Source organism: Tachypleus tridentatus, chromosome 11, assembly GCF_004210375.1.
Source record: "Tachypleus tridentatus isolate NWPU-2018 chromosome 11, ASM421037v1, whole genome shotgun sequence".
Taxonomy (NCBI): Eukaryota; Metazoa; Arthropoda; class Merostomata; order Xiphosura; family Limulidae; genus Tachypleus; species Tachypleus tridentatus.
In genome coordinates, this window is record NC_134835.1 from 42,539,103 (window position 1) to 42,561,428 (window position 22,326).

The 22,326-nt window shown below is 28.2% G+C and overlaps 1 protein-coding gene across 1 annotated transcript in view; it reads left to right on the forward strand.

Moving 5' to 3' along the window:
• The window catches only part of RNaseZ (ribonuclease Z), a 54,124-nt gene that overhangs the window by 16,259 nt on the left and 15,539 nt on the right, over window positions 1-22,326 (forward strand). Inside the window, exons 5-15 of the mRNA XM_076465896.1 lie at window positions 676-730; window positions 1,419-1,676; window positions 2,715-2,782; window positions 4,678-4,736; window positions 5,685-5,745; window positions 9,019-9,070; window positions 9,484-9,649; window positions 12,731-12,967; window positions 13,836-13,963; window positions 17,643-17,733; window positions 20,566-20,707. Of these exons, the coding sequence (XP_076322011.1) occupies window positions 676-730; window positions 1,419-1,676; window positions 2,715-2,782; window positions 4,678-4,736; window positions 5,685-5,745; window positions 9,019-9,070; window positions 9,484-9,649; window positions 12,731-12,967; window positions 13,836-13,963; window positions 17,643-17,733; window positions 20,566-20,707 (1,317 nt within the window). The remainder of the gene's footprint in view (window positions 1-675; window positions 731-1,418; window positions 1,677-2,714; window positions 2,783-4,677; window positions 4,737-5,684; window positions 5,746-9,018; window positions 9,071-9,483; window positions 9,650-12,730; window positions 12,968-13,835; window positions 13,964-17,642; window positions 17,734-20,565; window positions 20,708-22,326) is intronic.

Sequence of the window (22,326 nt, forward strand, 5' to 3'; positions counted from 1 at the left end):
GGTTGAGATCAGTCAAATCTATCAAACACGTACAGAAATTTCAATTTGATAGTGAAAATAACATAAAGTATATATTTTTCTTAAAACATTTGATAATTAATGATATGGATGTTTATAAAGATTTTGCATGTGCACTTTGGAAATTTTCTTGTGCATAAAAGTATTTTTAATCTTAAAATTATTCTGCATATTGCAGAGTTAACTTTTTTAATTTCCATGAAAACCTGATATTTTGTGTACGAAAATCTTGTACTGTTTACCAATATCCTGTATAATTTTACAAACATATGCTTACATTATCAAAAATCATAGTGTAATTATCCTCATGAATACTTTTGTGGTTATGAGGTGGGTGAATTCAATCCAACCCATAATGAAAGGGTTAATATCTCATGCTGTAATATAATAAGGGATAGGTTTTTCCTTAAGTATTAAAAACTCAAATTATGTAGGAAACCATTTTTTTCAAATTTGTACCAATTTTCATAAACAAGAGTGCTCAGTTCATAGGTACTGTAACAATTTAGAGATTTTTACGTATATTTAGGTACCCAATAGTTACTTTGCAAGCTGAGTAAATTAAACAAAAATAGAAGCCATAATTTTTTTCTTAAACAAAAACTCTAAATTATAAATCTACTGCTGTGATATGAAGTGGTGAATGTTTATTTTCAGGAAGAAATTTATGAAATGACAAAGGGCTTTATGGTGACAAAAAATCTTCAAATAGGCAAGTATGCTTATTGATTTATTTTATATAACTATTCTAAACACTATTTACTGCAATAGAAACTGTTGTTTACAGGACATTTGAAAGTACCAAATACTTGGAACACATTTTAACCATAATACAACAGAAGTTAAATTACTTTTCTTGTACACTGCATTGATCCATAAATCTTGTATCAGTTGAATAATCCTCAGAAAACAAAATTGATGTGATCTATTTTCACAGTTAATAAAATCATAACTTTCAAAAATTTTTATTGATTGTTATAATGAACATTCAGCAACCAAAAAAGTTATTAAAACATTTTTATACATGTTAATTGTTCAGCAATCATGCTAGCATCCCCACTCTTCTGCTTATTGGAAAATGTTTTGTTATAAACAAAGTTCTAGATAAGACTAAGTTAGTAGTTCTTTAATAGTCCTTAAATCTTAAAAAACAGTTATGTGAAAAATGATGAAAGTAGAGTAATGATAGTGTAATAAAGGAAATTTTATTTTTATGACTACTATTTCCCCAAAATAATTATATTAATACTTTTAATAACTATAGAATAATAATGTGTGTGTACACAGGCATGTGTACATATATTATATTTTTAGTTGCTGAGAATTAAACGTAATATTTCATAGCTTTCTAAATTGCATTATATTATTGTATTTCGTACTAATATAATTAAAACTGAGAGGGTTCATACACTGTGTAATCCAATGTGATATGTTTTTTCCTTTTCTGGCAGTGAGTAGAAACCACAAACATGGTTCATTTACTGATAACTGCATGACTGTACACTATGTTCCAATTTATAGTTCAGTTACTGCATCCTCCAGGAGGAGAAATATGAAAAACAGTTATAACAATGACCATATAATTTCATTACGAGATGGGCCATCTAATGAACAAAATAATTACCATGAACCATTAGATTCTTTAAATCCAGAACAAGGTTTGTACTACATTCTTTATTGAAAATTATATATGATAATGTGTATTATCATGAGCTGGTGTAAGTTTTATGTGGAACTATTCAGTTACATTTGAAAGGAAAATTAAAGTTTTTTTTTGTTTTTTTTACAATTTTACTCTTTTGTATAGATTTAAGCTTTGTTTAGAATAAAAAAAGTTTACTTTTTTCAAAATCTGACTGTAGGTATGTAGGTATAATTCAGGTAACCAAGTTCATCATGGCTTTATCAAGAGGTACCCCAGCCTTAAAAGAACAAGTGGTTGAGTAACTCAAGATAATAACCATGAGCTCATATGTATTGTCTGATGTGATTACATTAAGAAGGTAAACAATAAATATATTGCAAAAATATAAACATGGTAGAGAAAATATTCATATAAAAGCAAAACTAAATCTAATAATGTATAGAAACTAATAAATGTAGCTATAATTGCAGATATACAGAGAAGGTGCACTTTTGAACATCCATATACACAGTGAAAATTCATCATTTAGAATAATAAATATATGTGTCCCTGTTAATTCAGGGCTTCTTGGTTGTAATGTGAAGGGATTCATTGCACTTTCCGTCCAGAAGATTGTGGCATTTTATTCTATTTTAAAGGTGAAGGATGATTGTATTTAACCAATGTGTGTTTATTCTGTTAAAACTGGGTTTCTGGTCATTAGGATGTATACCTCTTTGTTAAACTTTAAGATGAAATATTGATGAAATAAAGAATTTTTAGTGGATACTGACTGTTGTTCTTCATTGTGTATATTATTAAGATTTGATTCAATATGTTTTTGATGTGTTTTAGAACTGTTGAGATTTAATGTTAAAAGATTAAACTGTTTGATTTAAACAAACCTTTTATTTTCACTTTAATTATGAAATAAATCCATAATGGATAACTTATCATTAGTACTGTAATATGTCAGTGACATACTAGAAGTTGTATTACAAACCTCACTAGGCTCTGTTCTATATAAATGTAAAACTAGTATGACAGAAATTTCAAAAACTATTTTGTATAGTTAAGAAGAGACAGAAAACAGAAGCTGTTGTAGAAAATGAAGACATTTCTGTAGCTTATATTTGTAAGGTGAGTTTGGACTTTTATTTATTGAAGCAATACAAAGCTCATCTTTTATAATATATTATCTTGAATATTACAAACTTATATTTTCAGTTAAGATTAGTTAGCTGCTTTTTTAGATGGCTTAAAGTAATGAAGCTAGGAGAAAAAAAAGGTTTATCATTCTTTTGTACATCCTTCAGAGATTTGAGATAACTTGGGTGCTCTGCATATTTCAAAAACCATTTGACTGGATTAATCTTGACACCCCATTTCTTATTGTATTTATAATCATTCATCCAAATTTATTTTCATGCTATTGTACATTACAATCCATGCTTACTTGGTGTCAGTGGAAATGTTGCTTTTATTGTTTTTGGCCAGATTTATTTTAAACTGTGTCATAAACACTGGAAAATATTCTTTACTGTTCTTTTATTGAAATAGAATAAAGCATATAATCAAGATATGTGACATTTGTTATTATTATGTATCTTTTTGTACACAAATATAACAGATAATAAAAGAACATTTTCCATTAATTAAGTACAGGCTGCTAAGAAATAAAATTAAAAAAAACCTTTTAATCTCATTCCCAAGAATTGTCTTACACAAAAGGGGTTAAAGTGCATATTGCCACAGTTTCAGCATTTGTTTAAATTCTATTTCTCTAAAGGTAATTGTATTACTATAAGGTTATTACAAATTATCTTAATTTTGTAAATCATATATAGCCCACTTTGTAGCTTTGTGTTTAATTTTAAACAAACAATTTTGTAAAATAAGTGAAGGTACATCTATTAATTTGAATCCTTTTATGTATATATATTATTATAATAATTTTTTTTTTTCCGACTCTTGAACATGTCTTTTATGATCATTTTAACAATGTTATCTTGCTTTTTAGATAGTTATATATTTAGCTTTAAGCTTGTACATCACAAAAAGAATTGAATACCAATTAATTTTTTATTTATTTATTTTTAATCGTTTATGAGACTTCATAACTTACATCAAAGAACAAGTATATTTTACTTTTTGAAGTTTGGGGTTAAAATGTATCATGTATATAACAAAATTTTTATGAAAATATTAGTACATTTTAATTCAAATTTCTTGTTAATTTATGAAATAAGGTTTGCTAATGGAATAAACAAAATTAAGAACCAGTTTTTCACCTTTTTTCTAAGTTATTTCCTAAGTTAATAACTCAAAGATGTTATTGAAATATATGAGTATTTATATATTGTTTTAATGCTTGCTTTTTACATTCTAAAGAGTATTCCTTCACTCAAATGTTGTACTTGTGTTTTACTTGTATCATTTAAGATTATAATTGATTGCTAGTATTCTTGAATTGTTAATCATAACAGTCTGAAAAATAAGTGGTTATAAATAAAAATGAGATGAAGTAAATATAGAGATATTAAAATATGTTACATGTTAGAATTCATTAAGATCAGAGAAATATTGCAGTATCCCTACTCAAACCTGTCACTTAAATGTGTCACACATGTCCGTAAATAGCCTTAAAATATAGAATATATATTAATTTTTTATTAGTTATAGGATAGATACATTTAACTTTTGAGAAGAATCATGTTGTTACTAGTAGAATTTCCAAATTTCCTTGTGGGGAAAGATCTTTAACCATTTATTTATGTTTTCAAAAGTTAAGGTCAAGGTTTAGACTCTTACCATAACATACACATTTTATATAATGTTATGGCCTGGCTAGTGTTATTTGAATTACAAGGGGGAAAAAGAAATATTGTCACCCACAGTATCAGCCAGTCTTTGAGTACTTAATTACAAATAACAATTAAGATTTCTATAACAAAACATTTACAAAATCACGGTAGTGTTTCTTGCAAACTGTATGCATCATATTATTTCTGAAAATTGTGTTTCTTCCTCATTAGCTTCATAATAAGGCAGGAACTTTGATATTGGAAAAATGTGTTGAGCATGGTGTACCACCGTAAGTATTGTACTTTTTCTTCTTTCTAAGTTGTATTTATTAGTGAATTTTATGAAAATGTTGATGGAGATGCAACATAATTAGCTTTAGTAGTATTTTAAAGTTTTAAGCGACTCAGTTTGGTTTTATATTGTGTACATTATAAGATATATTAAGCTAGAAGTTATCTGTGTTGTTAAAATATAAATGTTTTTGGATATATACAATATTATTTCTGTAATTTATTATAAACAGTAGAAAAAACAAAACAAAGTATTATTAAAGTTGTTTTATGAGGAATAAATACTTTGCTACACAAACAACAAACACTTTATACAGAAGTTTTAGACTAAATGCATAATGGAGTTTGTCTTTAAATAATTATTCAAACTGGTATAAATAACAAAATATTTTGTTGTATTTTGCTTTTAGCATATTTTCATGACCTGTATAGAAATGTTTAAATATTTAATGCTAACTGAAAAACACACAAAAAGAAGTGTAATGTGTTTGGAAATACAGCTAATTTATACAAAAAGTGTTGTGTAGTTAGAAAAAAAAAATCTATAAACAGATTTTTACTCTTACATTTTTTTCTCTAACAAACTGAACATTATTCTTTATTTGCACAATCATGTCAAAACAACCTAAGTTGATTTGGAAGAATTAGTGCTAACTCTGAGTGTTGACAACAGGCCAAGAAATTTAAACTAACTTGTATAATTTATTTTTAGGTGCAGTGTTTTTAAAATTTTTAGTTGATAGAGCTATTACAATTGTAGTGTGTGTGTTTTTATATATGCTTGTATTAGTGTGTGTAACTGGTATGTTGTATCTTTGTAACCAACCCCCTGCTAAAGTATGTGTTATGCTCCTCATATATAAGAGCTTTTGAATTGTAGAATTTTCATGCTGTTAATAAGTAAACATATTTATATGTTAACAAAACAAATTCCTCTTTGGTGGCAGTGGTCCTTTACTTGGTGAACTGAAGAAAGGAAACAATGTTACTCTACCAAATGGGAAAGTTGTAAGTTTGTTTCTATACTGTTTGAATAGCTAAACTAGTTCAAAGCAGTAATTTATAGTACAATGGAGTACTTAGTATAAGAATAAGGAAGAAAAATATTATTTCTCATGATATGTTGTTTTACTTAAAACCTAACATGACTGATAACATTGTAAAAAGTCTTATCTAGTACTTTATGATGAAAAAGTGTAAATTACAAAAAAGGCTACTAATTTTTGATAAGTGACTATTCTGTGAGAAAGCTAGATAAGGAATAATGAAAAGAAAAAAAAGAAGAAAAATCGATTTGCTATTTTTCATTTTTAGTTCACTTTTATTCTCATTTGAATAGATCCTGTTGTAACTAAAATTTTACACAAAAATATTTTAACAGAAATAGCAAATTCTATGAAAAAGTATTTAGTTATTTGTATTTTGAGAAAATTTTAACACATCATTTAACATTATTTAAAATTTTATATAATTTGTTGGTATCTATTTTTTATTATATTTTTTCAAGCTAATGCTTTTAACTTGGTAAATATGTTGGAATAGAAGTTCTACAGCTACAGTGAAATTCAAAGTTAGACTATCTATTCCTAGAGGTTCATGCAAAATTTTATTTTTTCACATCTGAGAACAGCTACAATGATTTGTTTGTCTTTTAATATATCATTAAATTTCTAAAGATTTGAAAGTGTGAATTTTTGTATAAAGTTGGGTAATCAGTACACCTGATCATGATTTTTGTTGTTTTTTTTAAAAGTGATATTATGGAAGAGTACTTGTAAGACACAATTGGAAGAGAAGTTAAATATAGTGAAATATAGGTAAAATGAATTATGTAAAAGCAGTTTAGACTTGTATCATATAGGCAGAACTAAATACAGTGAATAATTCTTGTATCTAAAATACAAAAGAATATCAAGAAAAGTCTCAAGTATGAAACAATTATTTAACTGAATTTGAAAATCATGTTTTATATTTAATTAAATAACTCAGTTTATTTAAAAATTAGTCTTGTTATATTCTTTTAGTACTATAAATAATTGCTTGTGCTTGCTGTAGAACGTACTTTTTTCATTAACCTTTATAGATTTTATAAATAAATTTCACTTTATTAGGAATGCATATGCACACAAATTTAAATATTTGGTTACACATGAAAGTTCCTGTGATATGTCAGATTATTTCTCAGGCCCTGTACATGTAAAGTTTTTATTGGGTTGCATTCAAAATTTAATTAAACTACTTTCTTATCAAGGTATATGAATACATTTAGCATAAAACATGTTTAATAATGCAAGTTTCAATATTATATAAGTTGCGAGTCCTTAGTTTTATAAGTCAGCATTTAAAAACAAATCTTGAATTTCTCCAAGTATGAGAATTATGACATTTTCTCTGTAGGTACCCTTTTTCTCTAATTTATTTACCTCCTCTACAAGAAGTATGAAATTTTATATTACTCATTATGTTGTAATTGTTTGGACAAAGCATAATTTTTATAGCCTACAATCGTATTGGGTGCAGAGCTATAAAAGAAAACCAGATCCCTCTTACTGTGCCCAGTTGCCAGTAGTTCTGTCTGGTCTTTAATACAATATTATTTATAATCAATAAAAAGCCAAAGTTTTAATCAATCAAATGATGTATTATATTACTTTGTTTTGTGCTACATTGTTTATTTTGTTTCCAGTCCAAACTGGAAATGCATAGCTAAACTTTGCTGATTTTTTTTTTAATGGCTCTTGTTGCATAGTTATAGAGCCAGAACAATTTTGATATTTGTAGAACATTCCCTGTTTTTAGCATGTTATTATTCTGTGTTCTCTGATGCATTATTTATTTGAATAAAAAAAAAAAATTAGTGCAGTGGTGCCATCAATATTTACAAAAAAAAAAAAAGAAAAAAGTTAAGTGTCATTGATAGTCAACAAATAATAATAATAAAAAAAGAAACCAAAGTAAGCACTTTATTTATTGCTTTTCATGTGTATTCTTTATTTATTATTATAGAAATAGTTAATATGTAAGAACTTTCAAACTTTATAGGTTAGATTAAATATAATGAGGAATAATAATAAAAACACTTTCATGAGGTCTCAAGCAACTTCCAAGTAGCCTGCAAATTATGCATCTCAATAAGGTAATGTGAACTACATGCTTTCTAATCGATTTATAATTCGTATAGCGAGAATATTAGTTAGGCAGAGTTTAAAGTGCAATAAAACAAAATTTTGTATGAAGAGTTGTATATTGTTATGAGCTTAAAGCTATTTAGGATAAACAAATCTAGTCTCAGTGTACAGGTTGAAGTCATTCTAAAAAAAGTGAGTTAGGTTATTTTTTTTTTTCTGTGTGTGTGGTTATGAGATCAGTTACATTTTAGTGAAAATCCAATATTAGATTTTTTGTCTACAAGTAATCCATAATACTTACTGAAAGATTGCAAAATTTTGTGAAGGTACATGAGAAAATACTAGAAGTTATTGTATAGAATCTCTAAAGGTTGACTTGGGGTTATGTTTTAGGTTGAATTGACCAAACCTGTAAGGAGAAAGTTAAAAGAAGTTATAATGGGCACTTGTTATGTAGGAGTATTGTTCTCAAAGATTATATTTTTAACCAGCTACTGAAAGAAATGTCTTACTATTGACAGTCAATATGTAATAAGTCTGCTTCTTTGAAAAATAATAGCCTTCAGAACAGTCATTAAGCTGTAACAGGTGTTATATTGTGTCTCAGTTAATCAGTTTTTTAACATTGCAAATTTTCATTGGTCTCTTCCTTTGCAATATGAAAGATATAGAACAATATGTTATGTTGAAAGCATCACCTTTTAATGCTGTATTTCCACCCTTACAAAGGCTACAGACAAAATTCAACAATATACCTCACTTTTATTGCACACATTTGGTGTCAAAGGTTTAGTAGTGACTTTACTCATCTTTCTTGATCAGCAAAATCTCATAATCTTATTAAGCATATTTAGTATAAGCTTTAGTATGGTTAGTACATCATGAAATTCACACCATATGTATCATTTGCATACCATGATCTCAACCAGTAGGTTACAATGGGACAAGGTGTTTTGTGGGTTTTTACAGAGTCTGTTACATACTGAATCCTGGATGTAATTGTGGGAAAAGATAGTCCAACTTGATATTTGTCCATATTTTCAATAATATGGCTAGTCAGTGTATTTATACCAAATTTCTTTATATTCAATTAGCATAGCATAGCTAGGAATAATTTATATACTGCTGTAGTAAGTTGTACAATGTTTCATAGGTAAAGTCTACAGATGTGGTTACACCTGAAGAAGCTGGACCAGTTTTTATTGGTATGTGCCACTGTTTTGTGTATTCTTTTCTTCACATAATTTTAATTCATTACTTGAAAATGGATAATTTTCATGGTCAGGCTAATTTTCAAGAAGATATTAGTTGAGAATTGTAAAAGTTATTTCAATTGCTTATAAATCTCTTTTTAGCTCTATAATGATTTTTTTCAATTTTATTAGAATACATTTCATTATTACAGTTAACCTTGTATGCAAAATTAAAAATAAAGATTCATGAACTGAAATAAATTAACAGTTTACTGAAATTCATTTGCATGTATAATATATGCTTTTATTACTGAAATTTGTAGTTAGTAATAAAAGAAGTTAAATGTATATGTATATCTCTCATGTTGTACTTGTTAGTTATATTCTCTGCCAACATATTAATTTTTACTGTTGTCTTTCTGTAGTGGTAGAATGTCCATCTGAACACTTTGTAGATTCATTGGTAAATAATAAAGAATTTCAAGCTCATCAAGTGACAGCATCATCTAATGAAAATCTTGCAATGTTAGTTGTCCACTTCACACCACCAGATGTTATGGATCACCCCAAATACCAGGACTGGCTGCTGAAGTAAGAAAACAGTGAACTACTAAAATAGAATATTTTGTGTGGTCTGAAATCAATTGTAGTGTGTTTTTAATAATATCTGGCAAAACTAAAAGCGTTCTCTTCCTTAGTTTCAAGAACAAACTGTTGGATTAACTTCCAAAAACTGTTTTGATCTTTGTCCAAACTTTCAAACTGGAAAAAGTATACATCTTGAATGTTTCTTATGGAATTGATGAAATCCTTCTTTTATGGGTGAACCTAACTATGGTAGTGATTTTGAAGGATCTTAATGTGTTACCTGAATGTACATTATTTTCTATAAGTTTTCTTTATCTCTAAATGCCCTAGTTTAAAGTAGTGATAATTTAATTATCTGTTTAATAGTTACATTAAATCATCGAATATTCAAAATTTCATTTCAAAATGTCTTCTAATGTATTAAAAAGGTATTTTTGAGTTTGTTTTGTAAGAAATATAGAAATTTTTGAACTCATCCAATACCTCCATTAACATGTTCTTTAGAAGGACAGGATTTAAAAATTTGTATACACCTTTTGGAGGTCTTGAAACAGATGAACCAGAAACACCATCTGTCTTGTTGTTTTTGACAATTTTATGTTTACTGCTGGTATACAAATCACAGGTATGAAGACTGTATGCACACTTAATTTCATGAATGAACATAACTATACTAAAACAGTCATTCATGAAGTAATTGGCAATGAGTACTTGTGTGAAGGGTGAAACAAGCCAAATATATAATCCATGTGACATCATATAGTTACTTTTATGAAAATAAATGTTTTTTGTTATTTGGTGACCTAGTGATGTTTCATTGTATCTGTCAACCAGCACATGAAAATAGTTTTTCTCAGAGTCATCTTGCAGCTGATTCTTTAGTTAACATATAAATTAAGCAAGATTGTATAAGTAATATCATAATGCAATACTTGTACATATTTTGAAGCTTTAGGTCAGGATGTTTAAAGTGAGTATTACTGTTGATCACTATGTCCTATGTGATACCACCATCACAGATGATCTTGTTACTTGTTAGTCATTGTTTTTTTGGGTGCAGCTAAATTTAGTAGTGAATTTTAGTTTGCACTCTGTTTCATTTTTATTGTGTATGTTGTTAAATCCATGAACTTTTATAGTTGTAACATTTTGAAGTTAATAGTTTAATTGCTGAATTTCTCATTTTCTGTGTGTGTGTGTGCAATTTTGTGTGTATGTATTGCACATTCTTAGCTTTTTACTTGCTGGAAACAAAAGTGGAGCTCTTAAAACCTACTATTTGTATATTTTTATTTATTTTTTAAGTATTGCACTTAATTCTGTGGTTGTTTCAAATGCTTTGTGTCAGTGATAACTTAATAATTTTTATCTGTAGATAGTTACAAACAATATTGTAATTTTTTATTGTATATTAAAGTATATCATTTATATGTTCTTGTGTTCAAATTAAAATTTCTTTCTATTTTACTTCTGAATTTTTATTAAAGACTGTTTATATAGAAATAAATTACTTGTGTTTGGATGCAATACTTATGTGTTATGCTATTATTAGGTAAATATCTTAAGTTTAGCATTTGTTTGTAATTTAGTATATTAAATAAGAATGTAAAAGTTGTTTTACCAGTTTTATAATTGCATTAAATTTAGAAGTGAACACTGAATATATAGCAAAATGAACTACATGTATATGTTTACAAATGACATTAAATCAAGTTGTTGTAAAAATACTGGTATATAGATAATTGAAAAGCAGCAATAAAACTCCTTAGTGAGCTTATTTATGAAGAAATTTGTCAATTTTTTAATTTTCTTATAATATCACTAATTTTTTGTTATTTGCATATTACATCTTTGTATTAATATCAAGAATAAAATTTGTAAAAAAATTTTAGAAATGTTACAGGGCTTGTTAAATATGTTCTGACCTGAGAACCTGGTTATAAGTTATTTACATAGAGTACTTTGGAATACAATGATTAACATCACTATTTTGTGTAGACTAGTGATTTATAAATTCGTATTTATTAAAAATAATTCTACAAAATTATTTCACCTTTTTGAAAAAATTACATTAAGCATGTGATGTAGTTTTATTTTGAGTGTATCTGTGTGAGAACTTTTTTCTTTAGAAAAAAAAGTATTTTGATGCTGTTGAAGAAAATAAAGTTGTTTTTAAAAAGGTTCAAGGATCCATTAGTAGCATTATACATGCTAAGAAAGAAAAGCTGTAGAAGATTTTGGTTATATTTATATAGTTTGTTAGTGAACTACAAAATATTAAGGTTTTTTTTCTTTTGCTATGACTCTGGTTTAGAAGTATTTATGGCATTGTTGTTCTATCCTAAGTTTTTAATGCTTTTACTGATTATAAAATGGATGTTGACAGTTTTTACTTAAATAAATATTACGTCATGAACTTTAACATAAAATCATTAAATATTTTTTTTTTACTTATGAAAACATTTAATGATTTTTGAACTGTGAGCCTCCTAAGAAGCTTGTGATATGAAGTAGATGCAAAAAAACTGAATATAAATATATTTCAAAACCAGTTATAGAAGTAATTTTGTGTGGAATTGCAAAATAACAGATGGATATGTTAACTAATTCACTATCAGTTATTTTTTAATGTGCCATGTTCTGTGAGCAGTGTGCAAGATAAAACAGTTTTGATGTACAACTATTAAAAAACAAAGTACTAGTTTACAAGACTTAGTACATTTTTTTCTTTTAATTTCCTATTAAAAAGGTCAAATAATCACAATATGTATAGAATTTCATAAACATATATACACAATAGAACGTAACATGTTTTTATAATATCATCTGGATTGATCTGATTATAATGATTGTTTGTTATAGACAAATGGTTTACTCATTATTGAATATATCTCTACTTTCTTTTAGCATTTGATGTAATGTAATCTTTCTGAAACCAATTCCTATATGTTGGGTAGTAACCAGGTAATCCATGGAATATAATAACTTTATTCTATTATGTTTTATAATACCATTTGATGATTCATAGAGGTCAGAATAGGAAAGATTGATTTCAGTATTTAATTACTTATGGTGGACTTTTAGGTTCTGTGGTAGCTGTATTCACCTGGTCCTGAACTCTTCTAGTCCATCTTTAAGCAGTATTGCAGTTCATCGAGTGCAACACATGCTAAATATACTTCATCCTGAAATATTTTCCTTGTTGAAGGAAAGTTCTGATGTTACCAGCAGTGTATTAAATGGAACACAGCATTCTGTACTTGCTGTTCCAGCAGAGAATTTGATGAAGTTCCACCTTCGCCCCAGGAAGGGATTAGACAGGTTAGTATTGAGTGTCTGCAATACATTTTATTGTACAGCAGGTCCTCAAGCATTATTTCATACAATATTTTCGTGAACTTGAAACCTCAGCACTTTTTCAAATCAAAATATTTGTGTGGAATAGTTTTCGAGGTTTGATCTGATTCTGTTCTATAATACCATTTCATTGCGAGTTTCTCTCGAGGTTTTCAGAGTTCCTAAAAGAATGGAATCTAAATTCATATACAAAGTTTAAAAGTAATTTTGAGGTTTAATGATTAAATAAATGTATTTAGTTGAGATTTAGGTTCACAATTATCACTCGTATATATAATAAAATTTGTTACAATGGCTTATAGTGATATAAGTCTTTCACTATTTTTATAAATAACTATTTTTGTTTTTACAAGAGGCCACAGCTAAAAAATATTCCTTAATCGGCTAGTTTGTTTTGTAACATATTTGCCATTGTACATTTGTTCTAGTCAAGGTTTGAGCTGATTCTGTTCTTTCTTATTGAAAATATTTAGATCTTTAAGCTAATGAGTGTACTCTAAAACTTGCAAAATGTTTACTGTTTTTTGAGTACACCTTTTAAAAATCTAAAATCATTGATAATACTGAAGGATTAAAGTGGCTTTGCTGGTACATATATCAAGTTACATTATAAAGCTTGAGTTTGTGTTAGTTTTTCTATGTTAATAGAGTTGTAGTGTAAAATGTGCAAATTTGGATTTGATTCTTAGTGCTTAAATATTGTGAAGGTAATTTAAAATATCCAATAACAGTGTTAAGATAGCTTCAAATACAAAATGTAGTGCTGTATTGTTTAAGAGGTTACCTAAATAAATACTCTTGTGTAACTTATACCATTCTTTTCTGATTACAGAGAAAGTGTAATACAGTTAGATGCTTCTAGTTATGTACAAGAAGCATATAACAGCCCAGGACTGGAAGAGTGTGTGAAAGAGTTGGCTACAAAATTAAATCTCTTTCCAAATGGTAATGGACAAGAAGGTGAGGACTAGAACAATGTTGTGTCTGCCTTTATATATGTATTATATTTTGAAGGGTGTTGTTTTGTGATGTTTTAACCATTGTTTTGTTTTTAAGACACTGGGATAAAATAGTTGTTTTTTTTAAATTCTTTCATGTTTTTACTTTGTTAGTTAAGCTGTGTAGCTTGTTTTGCAGTGTAGTAACATTATAAAACAAGATATTATCTTGAATAGGATTAATTATAGAGATGGTAAATAAACCATAAAAAAAAAAGTCTGTGTCATCTGGGTTTCATTCATAGTTTTTCTATTATGTAATTTGTAGTGTGTGGTTATAAATAAACAGAACAAGATGTATGGTAGCTTCATGTACATAGTTAAAAAACAAAGCAGAGTTTAAAGTTGCTTTAAATGTGTAGATTTTACTTTTGGACTTCATAATACATCTGGTTGTTTAACTATTCATTGTACATGTTTGAACAGTGTGACTATAAAGTAATGTTTGTTTAAGCTGTGTATTAGTGTTAGTGAATATTAAGAAATTTAGGACAACAAAACAAAATACGAAGTTTGTTTAACTGTATATTCTTACTATTGGATGTTATTAGATATAAGGGAGAAAAGCAACATACCAACTTTGTTCAACTGTATATCCTTACTTTTAGATGTAATGAGATATAGAACAGTAACACAGCTTTCAATGTTTATTCAACTGTATATTAGTATTACTAGATAATAGGAGATTTAGGATAATAAAATGTGCTAAATTCATTTCTCTGTGTATTTTTGTAAATCAGTAATGTTCAGCAGACATGATTGACAATCATGTGGTAATTATTATGTTTTTCATGTGGTAAAGTAGATGTAATCAGATACTGAGAAATGATAAACAATTTGATGTCTGTTGTACCTAACAAATATAATTATTTTTCTCCTGTGGTCTGTCATCAGAAGATGTCCTTCAGTTTTACTGACCAGTAAATGTTTTCCCATTCAGATTTCATCATTGATAGAATTTTGATAAACAAAATTATTTTGAACATTTGGTCAAAGAAAGTCTGTCTTTTAATGAGCATCTGATATTCTACACTCATTAAAACTCTGTAAAACTGTGTTCTTACATTGCATTGTAGATTAAACATGGTTTGAAGCAACATCTGTATTTGTAGGAATATAGTGTATGCAAGTAAGCAGAGTTCTGCAAATATATTTAAAAATATCCCAGTAAAGTAACAAGTCAGTGTGCAATTCTTAACATTTGGATAATAAAAAGTAAGTCAATTTAGTTTTAAGTATTTAGTTTCTCGATTGAGAATCCAGGTTAAAAGAAAAAAATTGAAATGGTGTCCACTTTTCCTCTTTTCTACATATGGATAATGAACCATTAGATTGCAGCTGATTCATTGTAGTTCTTTGTTTTGGTTATTTAGAAAAAAAAAAAATGGTGATTTCACTAATTATCCTCAGTGATAAATAATAAAATATTTTAATGATTTAACTCTGCTGTTCTAAACTGTTACCCTGTAGGCCACAGAGACAACATATTTTGTTCAATCACCTCTAGTTTTTCAGTGATGGATTTTAGAAGAATAAAACTATAAATGTTATTTATATGTTACTTTTCACATGTAACGCTTTAAAACAAACAACATTGTGTTTAATTATTTCAGATGAAATATTAGAATAATAAATTAATTAGCAACTTGTGTAATATTTCACTATACAAGTCTTTTTAATAGGTAATAAGAAAATAAGAAAACATACTTTTGTATACTTTCTACATTTTACTTCTGGAGGTGTTTTAAGTATGCATGTTTTTTTCGATGTGGATATCGCAGATATTTACAATCGTAGAATTACTGACATGGGCTTTAAATGTTTTTGCAACTGTTTGTAAGTCTATCATTTTACAATTACAGAGAGCCCATTGTAACAAGTCACACAAAACTTTTTAAATCAAAATACCATTGGTATTGCAGCTAGTTTCAAGTACTCTTGGGGTTGTCTTCCTATTTTATATGAAAATAAAAAAAATATAGTGACTTGATCCAGTTTTTTTTTTATCAGTTCTTTAGAGTGAGTATTGGAATAAAAATAAATTAATAAATATAATGTGATATGTGGGACAACCCCCACCCATGCACAAGCAAGACAAATTGGAAATTTTGAGTTAATTTATTATTTTTTTTATGTCTAATGGTTGAGGAATCTTGACCAGAGATAACTGTTGCCATAGTCCACTCCCAAAACTAGTGTGAAGTATGCATAGTGCATGCCATGGATTCTCGGTCTTTGTTCAAACACTGTTATTGTGAATACTTGAAACTGTGAATGACAAGGGGAAACTATATAATGAATTTTTTTTTTTTTTAGCTACTTCTGTTTGAAGTTGTGAAGCTCATTTGGTTACTTAGATTTTTACCAACAGATCAATACTTATTAAGTTTGTTTTCATTACTGATTCAACAGTTTTGTTTTTTCACATTTTGTAATTAACTTTAGAGCATTTTATTTGTTCCTGTCAATTGATATTAACTTGATTTGAAAGCTCTGTAAAGCATATTTGATTTTAATTGTACTCTAATTCAGTAGAAATTATTTGGTTTTGGCAATCTTTTTTTGTTGTTGTTGTTCGTTAATTATAATGAATGAAGCTTGTTTGTATTTTTATGATATTCTCTTGTTTGCTAACCCGTTTGTTTGTCTTCTCTATGTATATCTTCATAACAACAAATAAAGTTTCCAGGAATGTTGGGTTGAAGCATTCTATAGAAAATAAAGAAATTAATGAATATTATTAAGTAACTAATACTTTTTTATGCTAAATGTGTAGAAACATATTGGTAAGTGTTTGATTTGTAAAATAATTTTAAAATGGAGAACCCAGCATATGCTAATATTAAAAACAACAAGAAAAGCAAGAAAAACAAACTTTATAGTGATGTATTTATGTTTTTGATACATTGAGTATTGTACTTGTTATAAATCATAGGATATTTTCACTCACATATACTAGTTTTAGGGCTTGATGGGTTCTAGCAATTAGTGTGCCTTGCTATGGAACAGAAGGTCCAAGGTTTCAGCTCAAACCTCTGAATACACACTCAACTGTGAGTGTGTAATACAGCTGATAGTCAGTCTTGCTATTTGGTTAATAGTAGTTGTTTAGCTAGTAGGAGCTGCTAATTGGTTGCCCTTCCTCTTGTCAGCAGTCCTAAATTATGGTTGACTGTACTTCAACCACTTAGCCCATATATGGCAAAATGTTTGATTCAGGCTGAAGATACCAAATATCAGACTGATGTGTGAACATTTATTTATTTAGCAACATTGTCTGCAAATAAAAAGGTAATAACTAAATTTAAAGCTAATATTTTTAATTCATCAGTAGGAGTGTGTGTGTGTATTGCTAGAAAGTCATTTACAGCCAAATTCCAAACATAGAATAATAAAGCCATACGTAATCCAGTCTTTAATCGAAATATGTTAATCATATTGAAAAACAAGCTTCATTCAACTGTTCTTGAATTTTTGACATAATATTTATGATATTATACAGTCTTTGTTAGCCTAATATTTACTGTGGTTTTTGTCATTATTTGCAACTAGTTGTAAGAGCTATTGCTATAATTAGTATATATCATGGTATTTTAAACTGTATTTTATTATCAAGTGCTAAAACATATTCATACTCTTAGGTAATGAATACCCTGAAGTTATATTCCTTGGTACTGGGTCATCTATTCCTAGTAAGGTCCGTAATGTTACCAGCATATTAGTGAACATCAGGTATGTACCAGTTATACCGATGTAGTAGCAAAAATGGAGAATGTACTAAATTTTTTCTTTAGTATACCAACAAATATTTGTGTACAGAGTTTTGATTGTACTTTATCTTGTATATATTAAACTGTAGCATCTGTCTGGGTTATCATCTATCTCCTGTTTGAAAAGCTGTACTCTTTTAAAGTGACTGATGCACAAGCGTGAATATTATGTCAAATTTTATTTTGCAAGCATGATGTTCTACACTATCATTCATATTTCAAAATGTGACATAAACAGTAAAAATGTAGATTTATTGTATGTTAGATACTCTTAACATAACCAAAATGCTCAACAATTACTTTCTTTGGTGGGAGGTTTAAGTATTTCAGAGTTTTGGGTCTCAGTGAAACCAATTTTGAGGGAGATTTCGAAAGCCTAAAAAAAAATCTGTAGGCCATTTATGAAATCTGTAGACTACCAAACCACACTCCAAGTGAATCCAGATTTGTGCTATCATTCAAAAACTGTTTACAAAACAGAATCTTCTGCCTCAAGAAACTGTTGAGATGAAGCTATTTGTATCTCCTGATACAGGTAGCAAGAGAATAAATAAGAATTTGGTGTTTTTAAAGTGTTCACAGCTTTACTATACTTAAATTACTGTATTTGTGAGAAAGATGGTTAAAGAAACTAGAGTTAGTGTGAACTTGTACAGTGCAGTCAAAATGCATTTTTTATGATCTTGATTTAGAAACCAATTTCCATTTACAGAGGATGGTCTAGGGGAATTACAATATTGCATAATCAGAACTTCCAGAATGATCACAGTTGGTAATAGAGCAGTATTTGCCATTGAAAATAATTCTTTCTTTTAAGTGTCTCTCTTCCTCCCTACAGTGGCACAGCAGTATGTCTGCAGACTTACAATGCTAGAATTTGAGTTTTCATACCCGTGGTGGGCAAAGCACAGATAGCCCATTGTATAGCTTTGCACTTAATTACAAGCAAGAACAACAACCAAATGTACCATTTGAAGTTTATTAAATTTATATTTTTGTGACATAAGTATTATGTATATCTGAGGATATACAGTAGTAATGTTGTTTTTTAGCTATCATTAATGTAGATTAGAAAACTAATCATTTATAAGGGAGATTCATAATGATACAAGTTTTTATTAAGCATTGACAATTGTGTACCTGTACACAGACCACTTAAATTTCACAATACCAGATTTGTAATGAATATAGTGATTCACTCCTCTACGTAAAAAATTTTCTCAACCCAAACGAGCCGTTTTTACATGTATATTTAATGAATACAGTAAATATTTGTGTTAAGAAAACTTGTAATTTTGTTAAAATGTAGTGATTATGAACACAAGTGTATAAACTGTTTTAAAAGTTGATAATATTGCTATAATTATGAACACAGTGTTTGTTGTGAGGATCTACTATCTTTTCACTATACTAATGAAAAATAGTTATTCTCCAGTAAAAACGTTAATCGTACTGATGTATATTTGAGTATCATGTATGCTAATATTTTTGAAGCTTATTAAAGTTAAGTTTGTTTATTTTTCCAAGTGCTGTATAGAATCAACTCTGCCATATTCTAAAGTTAGAGACTGTAAAACTGGGACTGGGTGGTATTTGAAGATTAAACCTGGTAAAAAGTTATTATTTTAAATGTTCACCAATTCCAGTTTTTATCTTTCAGAAAGAAATTAAAATTTCATTATTGCTATGCCTGTAAAAGCAAAATGGCTTAAGAGACCAGTAGTCACAAGCCATTTAAAGTTTAGTATCATTAATGTGCCTTTCTTTTGTCGTGTTTTTTCACATCATAAACCTTGGATACCAACTTTTCATATGGTAATGGATGACCCGCACTGTCAAGGTTGCACAGAAATCAAAACATATGTTTCTGTATGAATTGAGAAACTCGCTTGTTTCACATTTTTATTATTCTGAAATGTGAGTGTGTGTGGTATTATAAATGATTATCGAATAGTTTGGAGAGTGTGTAAAAGACAAATATTATTATAATACCACCCCTTTATTATGTGAACATAAACTGCACTAAAGTACAGTTGCTGTTGGTAGTTTGCACCATGATTGGTTGTCATCCAACAAATCAAGAAGTGCCACGTCAGTATAAAACACAAGTACGTGCAGTCATACTATGCTCAGTAGTAGTGATGTAACATACTTGTTGCTTCCAAAAATGAAATGCTACGTGACAAGTATGTAGAGTTAAAGTTTTAGGCAATTGATGAAACTCTGCACAAAAAATTGTGGTAATAGTCCATGTCCCAGTAGGAATTGTATGGAAGAATGTAACAGAAGTACGTGAAATTTAAACTGTTAATCCTTAAACAGTGGGAATGTTGTAGAGAGCAGCATCGGTTGATGCTGGTTGCCACTTAATGGTTAATAATAGAATAGTCAGTGTAAAAATATTGGTATTCCACAATCACATATTGATGAACTGTGTGGCAGCATTAAAACGAGGCATAATGTTTTATGCAAAGTAAGTAAAGGTTTTTTGTTCATTATACAACTTATTTGCTCTTCTTCTATATTTTCTGTAGTAGTTTTGCATCTTTTGAAACATTCATCATCTGGTTGTCATTACATGTCACTTGTGACTTGTATTATTTGTATCTTTCAGTAGATATTTATTACTGTTTAGTTGAGCTAATAACTAGTCTGTAGACATGTTAGCAAATGTTACAATAATTTAGAGTAGAATTTCATAATGTCCAGTTGTATCCCATTTTTCACTTTTGTTTATTTCAATAAATTAAAGTGACCTATGAAAATTTTTTTGTTTTTTTGTCCGTGTTATTAGCCCTGAAAAGAGTATTTTGCTAGATTGTGGGGAAGGAACGAATGGACAGATACTACGATATTATGGAATAGAAGAAGGAAACTCTATTCTGCGTCACATTTCTTGTATTTTTGTCTCTCATCTACATGCTGATCACCATCTTGTGAGTTATTTGGTGAAATTAACATAAACTTCTGATAAGAACAAGCTAGTTATAAGAACTAATCAACCTAATGATGTTAACACAGTACTTCATCAGCTGGATTTGCTTGCTATCAATGATATATTTTTAACCCTTATCTCAATATTAGTTTTTGAAGTTTGGGCAGCTTGAGAAATTTAATCCTTTTGCAATGGGCTAGGAATATAAAATACACAAGTTTGTCTGCATATTTATACACATTAAGTATTTGTGCTGTAATTTTGATACTGCATGTATATCTTCATAAAATTTTGTAAACCTTTAGAAAATATTGTGTATTTTCTACAAAAAAATCAGGTTTATTTATGAAATTTTTATTAAAAAATTTGTGAAAATAGTCTTCTGAGTATAAAGTGATTTCAAGTTGTGAGTAAATTTTTTTTGTCCCAAAAATATCAACTATTATGCCTTCCGGTCATGCCTACCTAACATTATACAGCTTGCATTGACACAGTGCATGTGCATCTCAGGTCACTTATCCAGTAATATAAAACTGTCCTTTAGTCTTTCCTATCTGGGCTGTGTTTTAGTTGACTAGTATTTTATAATATGCAGTCACATTTCAGTTATATATAATTATTATTTCAAAATCAATTATTAAACTCCTTTTTCTTAAACTTATAGAACAATAAATCAAGAAATCAAGAAGTGAAGCAAACAGTTATCTCTTCTTGCTACAACCTTTGTACTCAGTTGTTGTTTTGCTTTTTAAAATTTCACACAGGAAGGATAGTAAACAAGTTTTTTTGTAATGTTTCATATACACAAGTGAATAACCAAAAAAATAAGTACATTCATATAATACAGTTCCATTGTATTTATTAAACTTAGTAACTAAGAATTATTTAGATTTTAAAAAATATTAAACTTCAAGCAGACTAAAGACACAACCTCCCTCCTTGAAAACTTGGATTGGAAGAACTTCGTAGCTTTTTCAAAGAATAAAATGGTTGAGAAAAGCACTCTGGGAACATTCCAAATTGCTGATTTTTTATTCACTTGTCACATACTATGTTAAGAATATATAAGGGACCATTTCAAAAGTTGGAAGTGGCCACAATGTTTGATTCAGTACATAAATCATACCTTAGCAAAATTAAAAGATATGAGGTTATTTTATATCCTAGCTTAATCTGTTAGTAATTTAAGTTCCTAATTTGTATAAAATTATATACTTAGATTTTTATTATGTCAAAATACTAATTTTTAACAGTGCTGCATGTAACATACCACATGACTCACTGAAATCTTTATTTAAATGTATTCTATTAATATTTACTTTTGAATTAAGAAATTAACTCCTACATATTAAAGTTTGAATCATAATCTACAATTTGATTCCTAACTTATTGACATAAATTTATCAAATAGTGGTTAAATTTTTGAATGCAAGTCAACAAATGTAATGCCATGGCCTTTGAACCCTGACCTGTTGCGATAAGGTTAAACAGAGAATTCAAAATAACCTTTATGATAAAAGTATGGTGATAAAAAGTTACAAATAAAAAATAGCTAATTAAACATTTTAAAACTATTAATAAAAGTACAATAAAATAAATGTATAATATTTACTTACAAAA